We start from the raw sequence: 22,430 nt of genomic DNA on the forward strand, positions 1-22,430 counted from the left end.
TATTTGGCGGCGTCAAGGAGTACTGACCTCATCTGAGCCATCCAGGCAGTTGTCGTGTCCGTCGCAACGCAGGCTGGCTGACACGCACCCGCCACTGGCGCACACGTACTCGTTGACGGAACACGAAGGGGCCACTGCCAAAGATAGAAAAAAAATCATTATCACACAATCACACAGGTCCATGGAAAAGGTGGTTGAAAATAGAAGAAAAATAATCATTCACATCGTTTTCCAGTTTTGGATTTGGCATTGTGTTCAAAGAATAAAAGTGCAAATATCTCTGGCATCTTATTTCGCGAATTTTATTTTAAACCGATTATGTTTCAGAATTCAAAAGTACGGTGACCAGAAGCCGTCTTCGCTCATTTCAATGGGAATTTGCTGACGTAATGGGCAAGAAAAAGACGTCTTCGATCCCAAATACTGCGCCAATTCTGTTCAGAGTAAAGTCCTCAACACGTCCCGTTTCAAGTCGTTCCGTATGGGTATGGGGCGGTGGGGGGTGGCCGCTCCTAATGTGGGCTAAAGCGTGCTTAGCGTTTGACATGTTGCCAGGGGATGTAATAATTCCTCGTGAGTTCTTTGTTGTCATCATTCCATGTAATTCAATGTGTATTTTACGCATGTGATACATCACGACGATCACGTGACTGTCCAAAATGTCCGATAGTTAATGCAAAAATATTCATTAAAAAGTGCGATAAAATCATAATTACTCAACATAAATCGGCATTTTTTTCAGGGAAGAGTTGGTTCGTTTTGTGCTCCTTCAAACTATTTTTTTAATAACTTACCCTCAATAGGATAAATTGGAGTCAAAGCCCACAAAAAATACTTTAAAAAAGCTTTTGAACATAAAATATAATGCAATGTTTTATTGTAGGGATCCCATCAATGATGTAATTGATCAATCGGGCAAATTAAGATATCACAACCGATCACCGTTTTTCTATGAAATGCAAAGTAAAAAAAAAGTCAAGAAAAAAAAAATACTGTGCACCAACTGTGCACCAATTGTTTAGTTTATCAAAAAAAAAAATGTACCTGTTGCCTGGCAGTTTGTCTCATCCTCTCCCATCTTGCAATCTTCTTGGCCGTCACACAGCCACTTTTTGGAGATGCACAGGTTGTTGTGACACCGAAATTGGTCGTCGGCACAGTGCGCCTCGCAGCCCTTCTGTGAGCCGAAATATGACAACGGAAAACACAAGGTGGGAAAACGGTGCTAACAAGGTTTATGATATGAAACCAAATGTGCAAAATGTGTGCATAACATGATGACAATCACCATTTTTTTACAAGCGCCCACGCCGCAACGAGAAAAGGCAACGGCAATATCTTAAACTTGAGCTAAAACGTACAAGAGTTAAAAAACAATGGCTGGAAAATAGCGAGCGGGTGAAGAGGCACTCGTGGGTTGCACTGCGCATCCACTTGGAAAGGGAACCTTTGCAGCTCATTTGCAGCGTTTTAGCATATGCGCCTTTCAGCCCAGCTCAAGGATCCGAAAAGGGGCTGGGAGTTAGTTGAACGCCATTTAACTGTTGTGACCCTCAAAGCATCCGTTGGGGAGGGAACGTCCCTGAAAACAATTTCATCGGGGATGCACTGGGAGAAATTAGAGATGGAATATGCAGTGCAAATGTTTAGATAAAGGCTAATATCTTAACTAGATTCACGAAGAATAATGAATAATTACACGTGTTTGCCGCTGAATTATGCACATTGTCATGACTATTGATGACCTTCCACGGATGGAACTTGAAAGCGCTACTTCAACGGTAATTGATGTTTATTCCTCAACGTATCTTACTGGAAATGATAAACAATGGGATTTTACGGAGCCCCTAAAGTGACATAGGAGAAAAAAAAAAATAGCCTATGTTTCTCGTCTGGACAAGAATGTTTAATTTTTTTTTCTCCCATGTCACTTCAGGGATTTAGTAGGATTTAGTATTTAAAAAAAAAAAAAAAAAAAAAAAAAAAAGTTTGATACAAAATTACAGCTTACAAGCTTTTTTTGACTGCCGAGTACATTCAAACGTATTTAAATACGTACGTACGTAAATACGTTTTAACATACTCACAAATACGTTCAAACATACTCACGAGTATGTTCAAATGTACTTATAGGCTAAATAATAGATATAGTATATTTTCCCATAATGCTACGAGGTATGACTAGCGCACGCGGGTGTAAAAAAACAACACCAAAAAATTTTTTTTTTTTTTTTTTTTTTTTTTTTTTAAAGAATTTGATCCGCATTATTTCAATCCATTTGAAAATTAAGTAAAAAATTGTGCTTATTCGTAACTTTTAGAGTGTGTGTTTTCGGTTCAGCGTTTTTTTTTTTTTTTTTTCCCCATAATGCAACGGGACATTCGGGGTATTGACCTGTGCAAGTAATACCCTGTCAAATTAGGAGAAAATATGTTCAAATGTATTTGCGAGGTATGCTTGAACGTATTTGCGTACGTACGTATTAAAATACGGTATTTGAATATGTTTGAACATACTGGCCAGTCAAAAATCTTTATTCCTGTGTTTAGAATACCTCTTTATATGTTATTAATAAATGATAGACATTTAAGTGAAGAAACTGATCATGTTAATGATTTCTCACAATAATAGAAACGGTTAAATATCATATGCAATCCTTTGTTTCATGTTGCATGTTCATGGTTTAGAAGATACTTAATATCTCAAAATTTAGAGTCTGCGTCTATTTGTTGAGTTAATATAATTTAATGTGTCTAATTATGACCATAAATCAAGTTTATATTCTGACTGGTGTCTTATTTTTGTGATGCAATTGAATAAAATAGCTAATAAAATCCACCAAAGATGTTTGTTGTGATCTTTTCTTATTTTGGGGGTTTTTATGTTAATGTATTACGTGGGATGTTTCAGGATCATAAGTAAACAAAAACTTGCCTCATCCGAATTATCCAAACAATCGTAATCCCCGTCACATCGGAATCGGGAGGATATGCAGTCTCCATTTGCGCAGGCAAAGTCTTTGTGGTTGCAGGTGACAGGCGCTGTCAAAGAAGTCAATAAATAATGTTTTAAAAAACAAAACAAGCAATACAATCATGTCGATTTACAGCAAACACGTCCCCAAATATCGTCATTAGCCAAATGCTCACAACGATGTGCTAATGCCTTCAAAAAAATAAATAAATGAACAACACACTTTGAGATAATTAGACTAATTTTGTATGGATGATACGGGATAACAGCGGCGGCTGGCAAAGCTGATCACCATGTAAATGCATTCAATTCTGCTTCTGCAATCGACGGGGGCAAAACTCTCTGAAGCCAAAATGCTGTTGCTGCCATTTAGCGGCTCCCAAAGGACGATATTATGACGCGGCTAAACAGCTGCATCAGATCCACTGTCTGGGCTCTCCCCCTCATTATCCTGGACCGGCTGTGTGTGTACTGTACATGCATGTGTGCGTCTTCTACTTGAATCGCAGCTTATGAATAAAAATCCAATGTTTTTTGTTTTCCTTCCTTACCATTTCCAGGCCGGCCTGTCTAATTACTTACAACCAAACATGCCAGCGATGTGGATTGTAACTGACATGAATGCATCCGGTGTAGTATGTGGAATAAACAACTCAGAAAACACAAACACAAATGTTCTATTCGGATCTACCTAGTATATATATTTTTTTACCAGTGCATGGAATACCAAAACTGCCAAAATCTTCCAACTATTCTGGAGAAAATCATCGAGTTCACTTCCTACAGCAACTACGTAATGTGAATTTGTATGCAATTAGGAACACAAGTACCGCTGAAGAGCAAACCAACGTTAAGTGCAAGAATTAATTTTGTGCATTTTTTTCCACACACAGAAAAAACAACTTGACTCAAAATTTTAATAATATTATTGAGGTACTACGTTTGTCCACCATCTCATTGTAGCATAGAGCAATATAAGATGTCAGTGTAACTAAGCCACGTTTACCATCTAGTGGTGAATGGTGATATTACAACTTAAAACGAGAGTCAATTCCTGTATATTCGCATTTCGGCACCCATGGATTTGCATATTATTGCAAATTTATTTTTCTAATATTGTTTTTAACATTTTTACTCCAAATTTTCTGGGATTTTTTTTTTTTTTTTTTTTTTACCCCCATTTATATGTAGAAAACGTATAATGAATGTTTATCAGCCTTTTCCGAAGAATTACTTTTGAGCTACTAAAATGTAAATTCTTATTATTATTTATTATGTAAATTATTGGCCATTCATGAGCAACGTCATTTATGAGTAGGGGTGTGAATTGCCTAATATCTGGCGATTCAATCCGTATCATGATTCATAGGTCACGATTTGATTTGATACCGATTAATCCGATACGGACGACTCTGTGAGTCGATTATTGAGATTTTTTTTTAAACTCAAATTTAGAAAATACTAATCAGTAAACACTGTAAGATTTGTATGATAATGTATTTAACTGAAACTACAACACTATATTTCGCAAACAGGTTGCAATCTGTTTCATGTTTGAACAACATTAAAATAAAATATTAAAGCTTAATGTTCCATTAATATAATATTCTTCCATGCTTAACGTGTGAAGCCTAACCCCTAAGTAAGACTTTTTGTCGAATAGTTCCATCAAAAATTGATGTTTAAATATTGATTCGGACACATATTGAATCGATACAAGAAATGCGTGCTGTAATATCGCGATATATTGCCGAATCGATTTTTCTTAACACCCCTATTTATGAGTAATGGAAATGGCGTGATGATAGAAACTTCAGCTTGATCTGTAAAAAAATGTTCCGAGTGCATGTGTTTGAAGGGCTTCAGAAAACATGGCGTCTCCTCCCTGTGCGTCTGCGTCGACTTTGTCCACAAAAGGAAATGCCGGCAAGCAGGTTACTCACTGCAGTTGTGCTCGTCTGAGTTGTCTCCGCAGTCATTCTGGCTGTCACACCTCCAGTGGTCCGGGATGCAGTTGTTATTCTCACAGCGGAATTCATGAGGACCGCAGGTCTTTTCATCTTTTTCGTCAGGTGCAAACAAACATAAAGACAACCAAAAAAAGAAAAAAAGAGAGCAGCTTCAAAGAGCATGAATATTAATGCGGCGCTTGCGATCATATTTTGCGGCTGTAATCATCGCATCCTCCGGGTTTTCGCCTGAGCAAGTTTGACACGGAGTTCAAAAGACAGTATGTTCACCAGAGGCCAACACACCATAAGATGAAAATACCTGACTGCACTTGCAATCACCCTCAGCATGATTTATGGCAACAAGCCCCCTCCCCACAAAAAAAAATAAAAAAAATACAACTTTCTTCTCAAAGATATTCAGCAAGACTTCTGGGGCATAACAATGTTGAATCATTCCAAGTGAGCAGCCAAGCAAGGCAAACAAAAGCGATAAAATGGATGTCCCATTTTGTTCCTTTCTTCTGCTTTTTCCTCGTTACCGTTTTGCTGCAATCCGGTTTCCAGTTAGACTGCCGGGCACTTGCAGTTACTACATTTTCTTGCTTTTCAGTTTTAATGGCTGTGATGATGGACACGTGGGTTTTTCTATTTGCTGGATACTCTCCTCTCTATGTAGTAACCTACATTGAACCCCTGCAGTTCAACTCAACACACCATTGTTTTAGATAAAGTGGTGCATTTGGACAATATTTGAATTTGTATACAGTATTTCAATTTTAGATTTTTGTGTATTTGACATTCATGCGCTGACTACCAAAACAAACAAATAAATAAATTACTAAGCAGTTTACTCAGTACCGAATAGGGATGTAACGATAACGGCAATATCGTGATATCGTGATATTCAAAACTGCCACAAAATATCGTCATTGTCATGTCATGATATTAAATAATCTGTTCAAAAAGTATGGTTAATTTCCATGTGTGCAGTTCTAGCACCCTCTGGTGGCTAGTTTTTTTTTTAGTGCAGTTTAATTTTCACAAGGCATGTTTTGGCCCTTCTATGTTTCAAATCCAGACGAACAGGAACATAATATGCTTGTGACCGAGTCCATATGTGGAGGAAATCAACGTGTGCGCACATTAGCAAGTTAGTGCCTCAAAATCAAATGTTATTAGAGATTTTAGGTTGTTTATATGCATTGCTTTAATGTAGAAATGCGCAATATTGTGCGTTCTCTTTAGTAGGAGCTCATTTTTTTTACGATATCGTGATACTTCATTTTTGCTCAAATAATTGTTTGGTAGAATACTTTTTACTTTTATTTTTTGAAAGTAACAATACTCAAGTACAATTTTTGGCTACTCCAGCTAACTCTCTGGTACCTGTTTCAAGGTTTTAAAACTCACTGATTCAAAAACGATTTATTTATTTACTTATTTATTTTGAGTTTGAGTTTTGAAGAGCAGACAGCCGAGAAATGAGAAATGCGTACTTTTACTATTGCACTATATATTTTTTTAATTTTAATTAGAGAAAAAAAAATTACATTTAGAGTGCTTTCAAACAAATATTTACCCAAAAATACACTTTAGCACTGTAATTGTAACACCGTGATACCATGAAACCGCAATATTTTTATACGGTCATAATCTGATGACGTCTATTTGGAGGTTTCTTCCTTCACGGCAGTTTTTGTCCGAGAGCTCGTTTAAGTTGGCTTCAGCTGTTTTCAACCTACTTCATACATAAAGTGGCTCAAGGTCCAGTTTGTGAAAACATCACATTAAATTAGTGGTTCTTAAGTGTGGACAGTTTACTACCGATTGTTCTTGTGGTTCAGAATGTCGTTGGGATTCAACTGCTGCTGAGTGGAGAGGTGTATCTATTATAGTGGCACACAGGGATCACTATTTGTCTTGTGACTGTTATATCAACAATTTATAATTGCTTCATTTTTACCATGTTTAACTCATTTACTGCCATTGACGGAAAAAGACGTCAAATGATGCATTTTTTGCTGGTCTGGCATTGAATGTGTTAATAAATAACTTAAAAAAAAATCAAAGTGGCCCTTGTAGCTTTCTATTTTCTTTATGTGGCCCTCAGAGGAAAAAGTTTGGACACCCCTGCTTTAAATGACCATCTCCAAAATATCTTCTGCTTAGCAACTTTTGCATAAAGACCTCACCAAAGTCGTAACAACAACCAAATGCATTCCAATTCGATTTCACACATTTCAAGGTCATACAAAAAAACTTTGGGTTCGGTTTTGACTGGCTTGACTGCAAGTTCATTGGTACGTGCGATCTGTATTTCAAAGACGTCTGGAAATACGTCTCGCTACAATCAGGACGAGGAGAAGGTCTTGAGTGAGAGGGGAAGCCGAGTGTAAAATTGATTCCGTTGAAAATCACAGTTCCCCGCCCAGCTCGAACCGAGGGAAGCGGAATGTTGTGTGATTTATGCTTAAGTGGATTTCCGCAACTCACCGCAATTAGCCTCGTCTGACCCGTCGGCGCAGTCGGGGTCCTCATCACAGACCCACAGCTTGGAGATGCAGTGCATGGAGGCCTTGCACTGGAACTGGTCAGAGGAGCATGTGCTCTCGGCTGCGCACACACACACACACACACACCCACGCACACTTGAATGGAACTACACAAGTAGGAGTAATTGTAGTAATTTAACACATCTGAAATCTACATAGTAATTTAGAAAATGTAATTATTCATACAAATCATGCGATGATGGTTGGGTATGGAGGTTGTCCTCAACTCACAATGTCTCAGACAGCATTTTTATATTGGCTGCTGCAGTGTTAATTGCAACACAGCATTCAAGCCCACATCCAGTCTTTGGAAGAGGGCAAGTAATTAGTTTCACCCATAATTGGGGCATCCACCATCTATTCTTTTTCCTTCTGAATGCCTTTCCATTCTCATTCCCCCTCGCTGTAGCCCCTATCGCAATCACACGCAAGACAAATGTCGCAATAGGAAAGACATGAATGTAAAGTGATACGCTGAAAGCGGAGACAATTAGGTCCAAAAGTATTGAAAAAGAAGAGCGCTTCTCCAAAATTGCTTTGAATACATTTGGATTATTCGGACCAAAAAAAAAAAAAGAAGAAGAAGAAGACATTTAATAACTGGGACCTGCAATTTTTACAAGCATTCATGTCCTCCTGTCAAAAGAATTAATTGCCTCATTTCTAATAAAAATGGCAGCAGACTCTGTACAGTTAGGTCATGATACTGTATAAATCTTTTTTCAATTTTTCTCTTTATCATGTTCAGCAGTTTGTATACTATACCATAACAATGGATTTTGGAAGTGAAAAAAAAATCTGAATGTGACTTCAGAGGTTTTACATATATTTCAATTTTTTCTTTTTTTTTTTTAACAGGGTTTTTATTCATATTGGGCTTGAGTGGGTTGGGGAGAGTGGTTAGCATGTTCGCCTCCCAGTACTGAGGACGCAAGATCGGGTCCAGGCTCTGGCCTTCCTGGGTGGAGTTTGCATGTTCTCCCCGTGCCCGCGTGGGTCTTCTCCGGGTACTCCGGTCTCCTCCCACATTCCAAAGACATGCATGGCAGGTTAATTGAACGCTCCGAATTGTCCCTAGTTGTGCTTGTGAGTGTGGATGGTTGTTGGTCTCTGTGTGCCCTGCGATTGGCTGGCAACCAGTTCAGGGTGTACCCCGCCCACTGCCTGAAGCCAGCTGGGATAGGCTCCAGCACCCTTGTGAGGAGCAAGCGGTTAAGAAAATGGATGGATGGTTTCTACTCATTGAATTCATAGTAAACATTATACAGGGTGATTCAAAAAGAATGACCCTATTTCATGATCAAATATTCTATGAAGGAAAAACAGCAAAAAAACAACACTTTTTATTTCACATGTTCCAAGTGCTCAATATGGCCTCCGCTTGAAGCACGAACAACATCGATACGATATGAGAATTCTTCCCAAACACTTTGAAGCACATCGGGATCAATTGAATTGATCGCTGTTGTTATTCAATGTTTGAGGTTTTCCAGGTCAGTTGGTAATGGCGGAACAAAGATTTTATCTTTCACAAACCCCAAGTGAAAAAAAAAAAAATCAGAAAATGTGAGCTCAGGAGATCTAGGAGGCCAATCTGTCGCTGCCAGACGCATAAGTCTGTCAGTGTCACGTGACAATTATAGAAAACGGGGAAATCGGATCTTTCAAACACCCTTATTGTGATTCATACATCTACTTATGAAATATTTGATCATGAAATGGGGTCGTTCTTTTGGAATCACCCTGTATATTTCAGTATACAGACTCACAATACTGAAACTTACGGCAGTCTGTCTCGTCCTCTCCGTCACCGCAGTCATCTTGACCGTTGCAGCGCAGATTGAGAGGAATGCATTTTTGTTTTCTGGTGCACTTGAACTGGCCTGAGAGGCAAATGTAGGTCTCTGAAAGAAAACATGTAGCCAGAAAATGTTTGTCATTAAGCAGATTATTGTTTGTCCATCAATTTTCTGTAACACTGTTCTCCATTCGGGTCATGAGTTAGTCCAGAGATAGCACAGTACTACATCCTTTAACAATCTAGACTAGTCATGAATACAACATAAACAAACAAAACAAAGAAACAATAGAACAGCAAAACAATAACAAAAGGTAACAACAACAAAAAATGAAAAAAAACCCAAACAGATCAAAGTTATATAGTCATGTCAAATAATGTTGATGTCGAATCAAAAGATCAGGAGCAAATGGGCAGAATGATGGTCAAAGCGAGTTCTATTACAAGCTGTAAGTGTGACTGGTGGTGTTATATCTGACAAGTACAATGAGCCCTAACATAAGACGGCAGGACATTTTTAAATGCGAATATGTAGCCTCCTCCAAAAGTATTGGAACAGTGAGGTCAATTGCTTTGAATTTTTAATTTTTTTGTTCTTTTTTCCAGGGAGAGCTCAGAATTGTACATTTGGCAGTCTTACCGATTCAACATATCATCATCATTGCTCTCTCTGTTTTTTTTTTCTTTTAAACGTGCGTATGTGCGCATTTGTGTGTGTGTGTGTGTGTGTGTGAATTTGTACTCCCGAGTTCACCTAAAACCTAATAAAAATCCCATTATCCTTCACCTTAACCGGATACTTCAGAGTCTTGCCAGAGTCGTGCAGTTCACACGGTCAGGAGACCAGAGGAAAGGTCAAAGGAAAGAAAGATGAATCCAAGTGAAATCCAGCACCAACTAAACACCACCTGCCACCCACATGGTTACAAAACCAGTCTTACGCCAACCCCAGAAACCTCGAAATTCCAACAGATTAGGGAGATCTCAAGAGACCAGAGGAAAAACTAAAGAGAGGAAGGAGGGGAGGATAGATGAAGCAGATCCACAGATACCAGCATCCACTGATTCTGCGAGCAGTGGGAGGGAGAAGCGAATTCTATTTGAATTTCAGTACATGCTGGTGTGATCTGGCCAAGTCAATCTTAACCCAATAAAGGATGCATTTTACCTCCAGAATAGGAGAATGAAGGGAGACACCCCCAAAAACATACAAGAACTGAAAGAGGCTGCCTGGAAAAGTATTTCAAAGAAATAATGTAAACGTTTCAGGTTTGATGCACGAGTAATATTTAATGTTGAAGATCGTTTAATAATGTCTGTCCCAATACTTTTGCTTTTTTGTTCGCGATACACTGTCCCAATACTTTTGGATGGGAGTTTAGATAAAGGTTATTTGCAAGTAGAGACAGTATTAACTTTAGGAATGGACTTAGTTCGTTACTCTCATTCAGCCAAAATAGACTGGCAAGGTAGAACAGAAACAGTTTCATTCTTGTTCCGATTCTGTTCTCCCTGTCGGGGGGCATTCTTTCATTTGCCATTACGTATCACCAAAGTGCTATCTTCATGCGTGGCACTGTGGGGTATTGTGGTCCTAATCAGCTCCATAAAAAAAAAAAAAAAAAAGGTGCAAGGGAAAGCTTGCAGTGGCTGAAATGAAATGAACGAATGCCTCCTCTTTAATGTCTTCAGCGGTTGACTCACTCACCGCAGTTGGCTTCATCCGAGTTGTCTCCGCAGTCATTCTCGCCGTCGCAGATGAAAGGAGGAAGAGCGCACAGACCAGTGCCACACTGAAAACGGCCAGGCTGGCATTTGAATTCCGCTATTGCAAGAGAAATGCAAACTTTATAGTCTACTGTAAGAATCATTTCCGGAAATAGTGTTAAAATTTTTTTGTTAAATGTTTCAGAGTTTACTTCAACTCCAACATGTATTTAACACTTTCTAATATAAAGAGAGTCAGTGTTTGAGTCATTTGACAGAGTTTATTCATTTCGTGTTAAACCAACTCTGTAGAGAGTTAATCAAAGTAAGCTCCGCCCACTTGATTAGAACTCCTCTGCCGCAAAGACTTCTGGGAATGCTAAGTGTTTCAGTTAAATGTACCTGTTCTTTTTTTAGGTCATAATGTTGCGTTCATGTTTTGTTCAAACATGAACACATCAAAGATGTGTTAAATTCACTGGTACATAAGTTTTAGTGTTGTAACAGTAACGGGGCATATGGGAGTCTATAATGTAATAATTTCCTGAAATCATATTTTTTTATTACAGTATTACATATTTGATCAGGTTATGTGCACATTTTATGTCATTTTCTGGCTATAATTACATTATAGGGAGGTTTTAGAAATTATGTACATAAAAAAAAAGAAAAGAAAAGTAATATACAGTGTTCCCTCATTTTCCGCTGGGGTTAGGTTCCAAAAAATACCCACAATAAATGAAGTACTTCGCTTTATGTTTAACATTTATTATGAATGCTTTAGGGCTCTAAAACCTCTCACCACACAACCACAAATTTATACACTTTTCACATTGAGGCGTTTACATTTTCTCTCATTTCTCTCTTGTTTAAACATTCTCAATGTTCAAACCTTCATAAACATTCATTACTATAAAAAAAAATGCTTGCAAAATTGCACTCAAATAAATCCGCGTAACAGCGAGACCGCAAAAAGTGAACCGCAATATAGCGAGGAAACACTGCACACTGAACAAAAGCAAAAGAAAGTGACTGCAGGACTTACTACTTACTTTTTTCGTCTGATTGTTTTCTATTTATGGCCTAGAATTGTTTTTCCATACAATTATTTACTCTAATTATGATTTGACTGCTGTGCCCAGGACAACTTGTACGCTATTATGCCGAGGAAATATTTAATAAAATGATATACAATTGAATATCTCGCACTCCGTTTGAAAGCAAAATGTACTCACGGCAATCTGCAGGTTCATCTGATCCGTCGCCGCAGTCATCCACTGTGTCACATTTCCACCAGAAAGGGATGCACTCATCCGTTCCGCAGCGAAACTATTCGCACAAAGCGGAGCATAAATAGAATAAAAATAAACGCTAAGTCAACATGAATCCTCCATTTTATTTGCAGCTGTCTTCACGGCAAAGACACAAATCCATGAGCAAGCATTTCATGGGGCCAATCGAGCATGTCAGAGGAATGAAGAAAAAGCAAAGCAAAATCGTGCTTGTTTGTCTTCGGCGGGAGTTCCGACGAGGAAAAATAACATAAGTAACTCATTTGCTCCCAAAAACGTAAAAATATGTATAGAGTCCCAAAGATATATTTATACGTTTTTTTTGTTTTGTTTTTTTGTCGAGCGGCTCGAGTATACAGAAGGTTTTGATGCAGCCTCAACTACAGAGAACGGGTGAAAAAAATGGTAGTAATACAAAATACAAAAACGGCAGCAGGTGGCAGCAGAGTATAAGAGATCAACCAGGGCCATGATGAAAACAAGCTGTTTCCCCACAATTCTAAGCAGATTTGTGAATCATGATAAAACTGAGCTATATTCTAATGCTAATTGCTGCAAAACGGAAACAGAAACATTTTTTTATTTTTCCCTGATGAAAGAAGAGACTCTCATCTTTCTTTTGGTAGGTTCCATGTTTTGAAAGCAATAGAACACAATATTCTGTGGGCCTTGCAAAATCTGTCAAAATCCATTCAAACAGCCGGGAGCGAAAAAGCAGTCAAAATGGCGGCGAGTGAATGAGTTAAAAAGACACTGCTGACCTGACTGGAGGTGCAGTTGGAGAGACAGGTCTTATTGTCAGCAGCCAGGTAGAAATTACTGGGGCAGGCACATTTGTGTCCCCCGCCAGGGGAGAGCAGACACAGGTGGCTGCAACCTCCGTTTGCAATCTGACACTGGTGCTTGGGCACTGTGGGGCAAACACGCAGAATGATGACGACTATATACTCAAGGCAAAACTTTCTCAAGGAGACTGCGCGAGCACGTGCCAGATGGACTTTTTTTTTTTTTTTGCACCTTCAGGCTGGCGCAGAGAGTGGTAGACCTTGATGGATTTGATGGCCTGCCAAGAGTTGAGGAGCTCCAGCCCTTGAGCGCCGCTCGTCTTGTGAACTCGCCGCAGCGATTTGGATTTGCCGTCCGTCCAGTAGATGAAGTCCTCGAACAAGGTCAGTGCCATTACCCCTTGGATGTGATCGTAGGACACTGGGGAGGGTACAGATGGACTTGCTGGTAAACATCAATGATTGCTATTTTTCAGAGGGAAATATTCTCTTTATGCAAACATGGCCCGTCTGTGTTGATTTTAGAGAATTATGACCAATACTTTGGGCCTGATTTACTCGAGGCTTGTGCATGCAAAAATGGGCGCAAACTTGATTTCTCACACAAACAGATATGGAAGATGTCTGGCAACCACTTGTAAAACGGGGCAACTCATGGTACCACAATTTTTCATAAATTGTACCCGCAATATATTTAATTTTTTTTATCATACATTTCTCAGTGGATGTACAAAAGATCCACTATCCTAAGCCAAAAACAAAGGATTTGAGCCAATCACAAAATAACCACATACTGTCATTTTTTTTTTTCAAGCACAATGGATTCTTTTGCATAAAAAAAAAAAAAAAAGAGCATTCAAGGATGGCAGAAAACTGAGGAACAGCAAACCAACATTAAAGTGCAGGAACACACTTTTTGCATTTAAAAAAAAAAAATCAAAATGCTATGAAGTACTATGTTTGTCCTGAAAATCATTCCCAATCCGCAAAAAATATTACGCCTACACGCTAAAAGCAGGTGGTCCAAAAAATAATCCAAACTGCGTCAAAAATGGACCAACCGAACGTTTATTTATTCATCATTTATTTCAACTGAAAAGTTGGGTCAAATGAATAACCCAGAAACCAGTTTTCCGGCTCTTTTTGTAGGTTTATTCATTTAACAACAAATATATTTAAATAAATAAACAAATAAATAAATGGGTTATTCATTTGACCCAAATTTTTTGGTAAAAATGATTAACCCAAGCAGTTGGATTGATCCTTTTTGACCCAATGGGGGTTATTTTTGACCCAGTTGTTTTGAGAGTGCAATGTTATAAGGCAGTATATGACTCACTGCAAACACAACTACGCTACATCTGCCATCTAGTGATGAATGGTGGTATTACAACTTAAAAAGTCAACGCATAATTACGGATTGGCCGCCACAAATTTGCATATTGTCGGAATAAAAAAAAAAAAAACACACGTTTTCAATATTTTTTTGTTTGTTTTTTGCTTTTTGTGTGGAAAACATAAACTGAATGTTTCTCATTGTTTTTTTTGAAGATTTGGGGGGGGTTATAAATAATAATAAAATTGTACATAAATAAAATAAAAATAAAATAAATTAACATAAAAATATCAAAAATAAATTGGGGGGTTGATCAAGGGGCCAGTCAGAGTGTAATTGCAGGCCACGTATTCAATATTTTTGTTTTATTTTTTTATGTGGAAAACATATACTGAATGTTTATCATTGTTTTTTTTGAAGATTTTTGGGGGTTTATAAATAATACATATAAATATATATTAATAAATAATAATAAAAGAAAACATAAATAAATATTAAAATACAAAATAAAATAAAATAAAATAAAATAAAATAAAATAAAATAAAATAAAATAAAATAAAATAAAATAAAATAAAATAAAATAAAATAAAAATAAAATAAATTGTGTGGTTGATCAAGGTGCCAGTCAGAGTGTAGTTGCGGGCCACATGCTGCCTGTGGGCCACCAGTTGTTTACCCTTGTAGTAAAAGAGTAATCTTAGTAAAACACGCACAACATGCCCACCAACAGCATCTGAAATGTGTTCCCACACAATTTAGTGCCTGCTCTTTATAAATATGGCCGAACACACATTCATTGGCTGTGTTGAATGAGTGTATTACACAATTGGTGGATTGCACCAAAAAAAAAATAAAAAATCCTCTTCACTGTAACTACATATTACCTTTGTGTCTCTGTGAGCCTTCCATATTGGAGAAAAGGATATGGTTGTCATCTGCCCAATAGAGCCTCTTGTTGGTATAATCAATAGCCAGAGCGGTGGGACTATAGATGTCCTTTTCGATGATGAGCCGTTGCCCGTGGCCATCCATACCGACGCGTCCGATGTGAGCCGGTTCACAACAGTCTACCCAGAATACATACCTAGTCAGTAGAAAACAAGAGTTCAGTGCCTTATCCATTTTTCAACACCGACACTTACACATGAGATTCCACAATTGAAGCCACAAGAGTAAACAATGATCATCATTCAATGCACATACCCTGTCTGCGGGTCCAGCACCAGATCGGTGGGGTTCTTGAGACCTGAGCTGACCAGCACAGTCGGATAGAGGCCATTGGCTTTGGACACCTCCAGTGTTTTCTTTTCAGCGTCGCACCAATAAAGGTTCTTTCCGATCCAGTCCACCGCCAAGGCGCTGGGAACTGCGGTTTTGTGGACGATCTGACAAGCCGAGATCAGCATGATCAAATACAAAAACAATCTACACATAGCTTATGTTTGTTTAATAGCGGAACATTCATTAAAAAAACAAAGTACAAAAAAAAAAAACTGTGTCTTTTGATTAGGAGACAAAAATAAGTGAGGGAAAAAAAAAAAAAAAAACGCCCACGGCAAAAGCAATTATTTTGGCGATTGTGCACCGCGAGCATAATGAAGCATTCTGATTCAAAACAAGTTTAGCAGCGCGCCGTCGATATCGTCGGGCGTGATCAATACTTTCAGGGCAGCAATTTCTTCTCTGTCGGCCTTCAGTGTTTCTGATGCCTCTGTGACCTGCCGTTGTTCGCAACATTTATCTTTTTCCTGTGCTTTTATTCTCCCATTTGTTTATTTCTCGTTGGCATTCTGCACATGCCATTAGAGGAGCTGTTCAGCGGGTAAAGTGCGATAGAAACGGAGCGAAATGAAAACAGTGACAAGATAAAATAAATAAAAGGGATGCTGGGGGATTCTGGTGATAAATGCAAGACTGTAACCACCAAGTGGTTATAAAATACACATAAAGGAAATGTGCATCTATTGGGGGATCACACGGCCACTTGTAGAGATCTAGGAGCTATTTATTTACCACAATTTATTTGAACCGTGAATAATTATGTACAGCACATATCTTAAATTAGAGACTACAGATGCAGTGCTTAAATCATTTCTGCTGCGGCAAGGCAGATAAAACAGTGACTGATGATTGGGAACAATATAAATAATCAACTCGGCCGTATCCTTAATACAGGATGATTCAAAAGGAATTTCATGATCAAATATTTGGGAAGTAACTGTATGACTCAGAATGAGGGAGTGGGTGCTTGAAAGATCAGATTTCCCAGTTTTCTATAATTGTCACGTGACATCCCGATGTGCTTCAACGTGTTTGGGAAAATTTCTCATATCGTATTGAAGTTGTTCGTGCTGCAAGGGGAGACCATATTGAGCACTTGGAACATGTGAAATAAAACTTGACTGTTACTTGAATACTTTTATTATGTGTTTTTTTTGTTGTTGTTATTTTTCTTTCATAGAATATTTGATCATGAAATAGGGTCATTCTTTTTTTAATCAACCTGTATATTCAGATATTGGCGTATCCATTTTGGAGGGGTGCTCCAGCACCCACAAACCGAACAATGGCAGCCCCAAAATGTTTAAGTTTACACACACATATATATATATATATATATATATATATATATATATATATCATTTTTTTAAATAATTTTATATAATTTTTTTAACTGTAAATTTTTTAACAAGCTAGAAAGTTATATCTATATTAAAACATAAAGCTCAAAAGTAATAGTTTAACAACAAAAATACAGTGCAACCCCGAATTGGTTGAAAATGGTTTGATCCACCTCATCCCTCCCATCTTCAAGAGGACGAGTGGAAACCAAACCCATAGAATCGCCTCTGTATTCAATAGGGATGTAACTATATCCAAACATCACGATACAATAATTAGCACGATATTGTGGGGAGGTGGCGAAACAAAAACAAAAAAAGAAAATGGACACAATATTGTACTAATACTAAAAAAAAAATACACACAATGTGTTTTTGTACAATACAGCAGTGAAAAAAATTATAAAAATTATATAAATATTGTATATAAAAAATCTAGAAATATAATATATATATATTGAGGCCGTTACTTTCTAATCCAAGCACACATTGAGTTCCTCCACATATTGACTCAGTTCACAAGCAAATTACGTTCCCTTTCATCCGACCATTAGCGTGGATTTTAAACAGAGAAGGGCCAAAACATGCCTTGTGAAAATTAAACTGCACTAAAAACTAGCCACCAGGGGGTGCTAGACTTTTTGAATAGATCGGCTGCTTTTAATATTGTGACATGACGACGACGATATATTGTGGCAGTTTTAATATCACAATATCGCCGTTATATTTCCATCCCTTGTATTCAAATAGTATTTTAGCTGTGAACAGCAGTACACATGACATAAAGTCGATACTTACATTCAACTTGACGTGAAAATAAGAGAAAAGAAAAATCTATCCATTGTGCTTTCAAGGTGTACAGTAAGCACGAGCTGAAGGACAACTCCCAAAGTGCCATTATCAAACACTTAGACCAAATTGTTATCTTATGCCAGTCAGTAATTGTAACTCGCAAATTGTCTGCCTTCCATCAGCAGACATTCCATCTGTCTAAAACGTAAATATTATGCTTTAAGCAGATATGCCGGGGGGACAAGTGAGAAGAAGAAAGATGTGAGGCTTTGGCAACCGCTTTGTGAGCGAATTAGCTGGAACGTGATGGAAGGTATACAACGGATGCAAAAAAAAAAAGAAAAAAGTGAGTAAGTATGTGGGAGTGCCATCAATATCCCAATAAATCTGGCCAGCTGGCAGCTATAGCAGATGCGGTGAACACAGCACTCGATCTGCCATTAAACAACATGATGCGCTCTGAGGCGCGCTCTCTCTTTCTCGCTCTCTCGTCATTACCAAGAAAATATATCGTCTTGGCAAACCATTAGGCTGTCACCCAAGAAGCCAATTTCAACCACAAAATCAAAACACTAACATGTCCTTCATTGTGTAGTCTCTTGAAAAACACCTCAGGCGGCACGGAGCTGAGATTCATTTAAAAAAAAAAAAGAAAAATCAACTTGAAACTGCAGGATAATGACTGGAATGATTTTGTTTTGGTGAATTTTAATTTTGTTTCTTCAAAACATGAAAGAGAGTTTGTTCATTACGGAGAACACGAATAAATAACAGCTACTAACTCAAACTTGGAAACATCAAGTTCCTTGCACACTTCTCAAGTGGCGTAAACAGAGACGGATAATTGGGTGGAATTTGAGCATTTTCAAAGTTTTAATAAGCAGCAGATTATTGAACATCTCAGGTGATTACCCTGTGGTGCGGTGTGTGTTCAGAATGATTTTTTTTTTTTCTTGTCCTAGACGTGCTCAGGGTAACAGTCGGGTCTGACAATAAATGTAAAAGTTGTTGACATGGTTTGAAAAGACAGCCAATTAGGAAGTGAACTTTAATTACACACATAACATTTTTTTTACATTCCATGCCAATTTTACAATTTCATATGTACCTGTGGATGAAATATTGAAGCTCTCGTAACATTTTTTGTTGTGAACATTCACTTGAATGTGTCCATGTAACTGAATGAGACCGAGTAAGAATGACCTGATTTTTCATGATTTTGAAGGCTTGAAGCATTTTTTAAATCATTTAATTTTGGAAGTAAATTTTTTATAATTTACAGGGTTTATTTTATTTCATCTTTCGATAAATGATGACATAGATTTCTTGCAAATGGAGGAAAACCAATAGCAGGTTTCATCCAAAAGAGAGATTTGTCTGAGGAAGAATTGAGACTGATGGGGCACATGTGGTAAAGCTTGCAAAGAAAACTTATCAATTTAATTAATCTCTTTGTGATCCAGATACATTTGTATTGAGACAAGACCTACCTGGTTGTCATACTCATGACACGCTTAGTAGTACAAATGGTTCTTTTAATTAACTTATTTGAGAATCGTCATTTCAAGCCACTTTGTCCTCTTGCGCAATCATGGTTCAAACGTAAGAAGCAAATGAGCTGAGTGACTGTAATCCCCTCTACAGTCTCAATACTAATGAGACGTAGAGTGCAGTAGGTGATGACTAATAAAAGCTTTAAAAATTTTTGTTATGGATAGTTTTTCTTTTCCAGAATTGAACTTTATCATGATTACAACGGCAATAATCCAAGAAAAAAAAAAAAAAAAAACTCACAAATTTACAAAAAAAAAAAAAAACTTGAATATTTGTGACATTAAAAAACTGGAAAATATTCAAGAAAAATTCACACATTTGCAACAAAAATGCCCAAATATCTGTGACACTATAAAGTGGCAAATTTGCGAGAAGAAAACTCACAAATTTACGAGTCAAAAGTCAAAGATTTGCCACGTTATAAACTCGCAAATTTGCGACAAAACCCAGCTACAAATTTATGAGAAAAAAACTTGAATATTTGTGAAATCATAAAGTGAACAAATTTGCGAGAAAAACCTCACAAATTTACAGGAAAAAAATTCACACATTTGCAACAAAAATGCCCAAACATTTGCAACACCATAAAGTGGTAAATTTGTGAGAAGAAAACTCACATTTTATGAGACAAAAGTCAAATATTTGCGACATTATAAAGTCGCAAATTTGCGAGAAAACCCCGCTACAAATTTACGAGAAAAAACTTGAATATTTGTGACATTATAAAGTGACAAATTTGCGAGAAAAAACTCACAAAATTACAAGAAAAAACTTGAACATATCAGACATTATAACGTGGAAAATTTTCAAGAAAAATTCACACATTTGTAACAAAAATGCCCAAACATTTGTGACACTATAGTGGCAAATTTGCGAGAAGAAAACTCACAAATTTATGAGACAAAAGTCAAATATTTGCCAGGTTATAAAGTCGCAAATTTGCGAGAAAACCCCGCTACAAATTTACGAGAAAAAGCTTGAATATTTGCCACATTATAAAGTGGCAAATTTGCAAGCAAAAAACTGACAAATTTATGAGGAATAAACTCGGATGCTTGTGCCATTGAATGGAGGATGCAGCGCGTGTTGATATGATACGATTAATCTCTGCTAAAGCAATTACAATCTCCTTATTTGAAAACCCGACCGAAAAGTAAAATATAAATATAACAAGCCCTTCCACCGTAGGCATTTTGCACATTTGGGAATTGTGACTTGGCACAAACAACCGAGTAGGGAACATTATTTCTCGCAAGTTTCTGAGTTTTTGTCTTGCAAATTTGCCATGGAATAATTTCGCAAATATTGAAGTTTTTCTCGTAAATTTGTGAGTTCTTTTTCTCAGAATATAACCTCTCCTAATAAAAAATATATATTTATACGTGGCCCTAATGTACAAGAGATTCAATACTACCTTCAGATCGCTTCCATTGAGTCGCATCCTGTTGATTTTTCTCCCACTGGGCCGAGATGAGTCCACCCAGTAGATGAATTCCTTCTTGTAGTCAAAGTCGATGTGTATGATGTTGTTAAGACCCTGAGAATAACACAAAAAGACTGCTATCTACTACTCATATCATCTTTTTTTTTCATAGAACATGGCCAACATTATTGAAAACATCTCGTACCGCCTTGTGTTGTTGTCACAGGATAGAGCTCATTCATTCAAAGTTATATTTACACGATGTATGTACACAGACATCACTGACATACAAACCTAAATTGGTAAAAATACAGTATAACCTGGATGAAAATTTTTAGAAAAACACATGTACACAAAACATGTTGATGAAGTACTGCATCCACGTGTGAAAATACACTTTTTATTAATGGGGGCTCGTTTTCCACTTCAGACTCTGGGCTGCATGAGAACAAGAAGCTACTCGTCTTCCAGCTGGTTGCCATGGTAACAAAAGCTGTACCCAGTATTGGCCCAATAATACAGGAGGCATAGTAAACAGCGGCTCATTTACACGAGAAAGGACCGCCCCTTTAAAACAGGCTAATATCAAATAATATTTTTTTATTCTTGCGGTATTTTGACAAAAGCATGTCAAGGATAATTAATAGGCTATCTGGGAACTGTTTGAAATTTTACATCTCTCATGATGTCACATTTCAAAATGTAATTCCCAAATAGCACATTGAGTCCAATCAATGCCAGCATTGCGAGTCTGACGCCTCCATCCTCCTCACAGGACCTCATTGTCACTCAGACACTGAGAAAAAACACGTGCCCACTCCCCCCCCCCCTCAACCTCCCCGCTCTCACTCCGAGTCTGCCTTGAAAAGGTGTCAGATAATCCGGCAGGTGAAATGAGACATCTTCATCAGATCATCAACACCTTCTCAGACAGGCGCCAAAGTGCCCCTCGGGAGCGTCGCACTACTCCAAATATCATCTGTTGAGATGAAATCAGCACGCGCCTTTTATCAGCAAGCTCAGATCTGCATTTTTAGTGTCCCTGCGGAAAGTATAGAAAGCTTCCAGCTGCAAAATAACCACAAACTTGTCATCAACTAGAGCTCCAAAAAAACATTACCTTTTTTTTTTACACTCCTAAATAGCAGAGACAAGCCACCGATGATTTCCTGTTCTACATATTCAATATGTGTGTCTTTTCAAAAGGCACGAGATAGACATGTTTGTTTATAGTCTTCAATTATCCTGTATTTGGACAGGTCCACACGTTGAATTAGAAAATATTGACCCGTAGCGGAACTGGTGGTTAGAATGAGAACGTTACTTATGAAAATCTTTCCCTAATAATTATATTTTACTCCCCAGAATGTCACTTCAGGTAGGGCTGCTCGATTATGGAAAAAAAAACAATAATGATGATTATTTTGCCAGTAATTTAAATCACGATTATTCAAAGGATTATTTTTTGGTACACAACCAGAAAATGTTTAAACATTTAAGAATATTAAGACCAATTAAAAAAAAAATAGGAACACTAGAATTATGTACTAAGTTCTTTTGAATCAACAGAATTTATAATAATTATTTATAATAATATTTATTTATTTATTTATGTTGCTAAAAACTTGAAGTTGGAGTGCAGC

The 22,430-nt window shown here is 37.4% G+C and overlaps 1 protein-coding gene across 1 annotated transcript in view; it reads right to left on the reverse strand.

Annotated features, from left to right (window-relative positions):
• Positions 1–22,430, reverse strand: part of lrp1bb (low density lipoprotein receptor-related protein 1Bb) — a 291,575-nt gene that overhangs the window by 37,315 nt on the left and 231,830 nt on the right. The window contains exons 58-70 of the mRNA XM_077536047.1: positions 20,779–20,901; positions 15,601–15,782; positions 15,282–15,481; positions 13,293–13,481; positions 13,037–13,185; positions 12,219–12,312; positions 10,985–11,101; positions 9,263–9,382; positions 7,420–7,539; positions 4,918–5,034; positions 2,936–3,042; positions 1,045–1,177; positions 28–134 (exon numbers count right to left, since the gene is read on the reverse strand). Coding sequence (XP_077392173.1) covers positions 28–134; positions 1,045–1,177; positions 2,936–3,042; positions 4,918–5,034; positions 7,420–7,539; positions 9,263–9,382; positions 10,985–11,101; positions 12,219–12,312; positions 13,037–13,185; positions 13,293–13,481; positions 15,282–15,481; positions 15,601–15,782; positions 20,779–20,901 — 1,758 coding nt within the window. The remainder of the gene's footprint in view (positions 1–27; positions 135–1,044; positions 1,178–2,935; positions 3,043–4,917; positions 5,035–7,419; positions 7,540–9,262; positions 9,383–10,984; positions 11,102–12,218; positions 12,313–13,036; positions 13,186–13,292; positions 13,482–15,281; positions 15,482–15,600; positions 15,783–20,778; positions 20,902–22,430) is intronic.

Source organism: Festucalex cinctus, chromosome 11 (assembly GCF_051991245.1).
Source record: "Festucalex cinctus isolate MCC-2025b chromosome 11, RoL_Fcin_1.0, whole genome shotgun sequence".
Taxonomy (NCBI): Eukaryota; Metazoa; Chordata; class Actinopteri; order Syngnathiformes; family Syngnathidae; genus Festucalex; species Festucalex cinctus.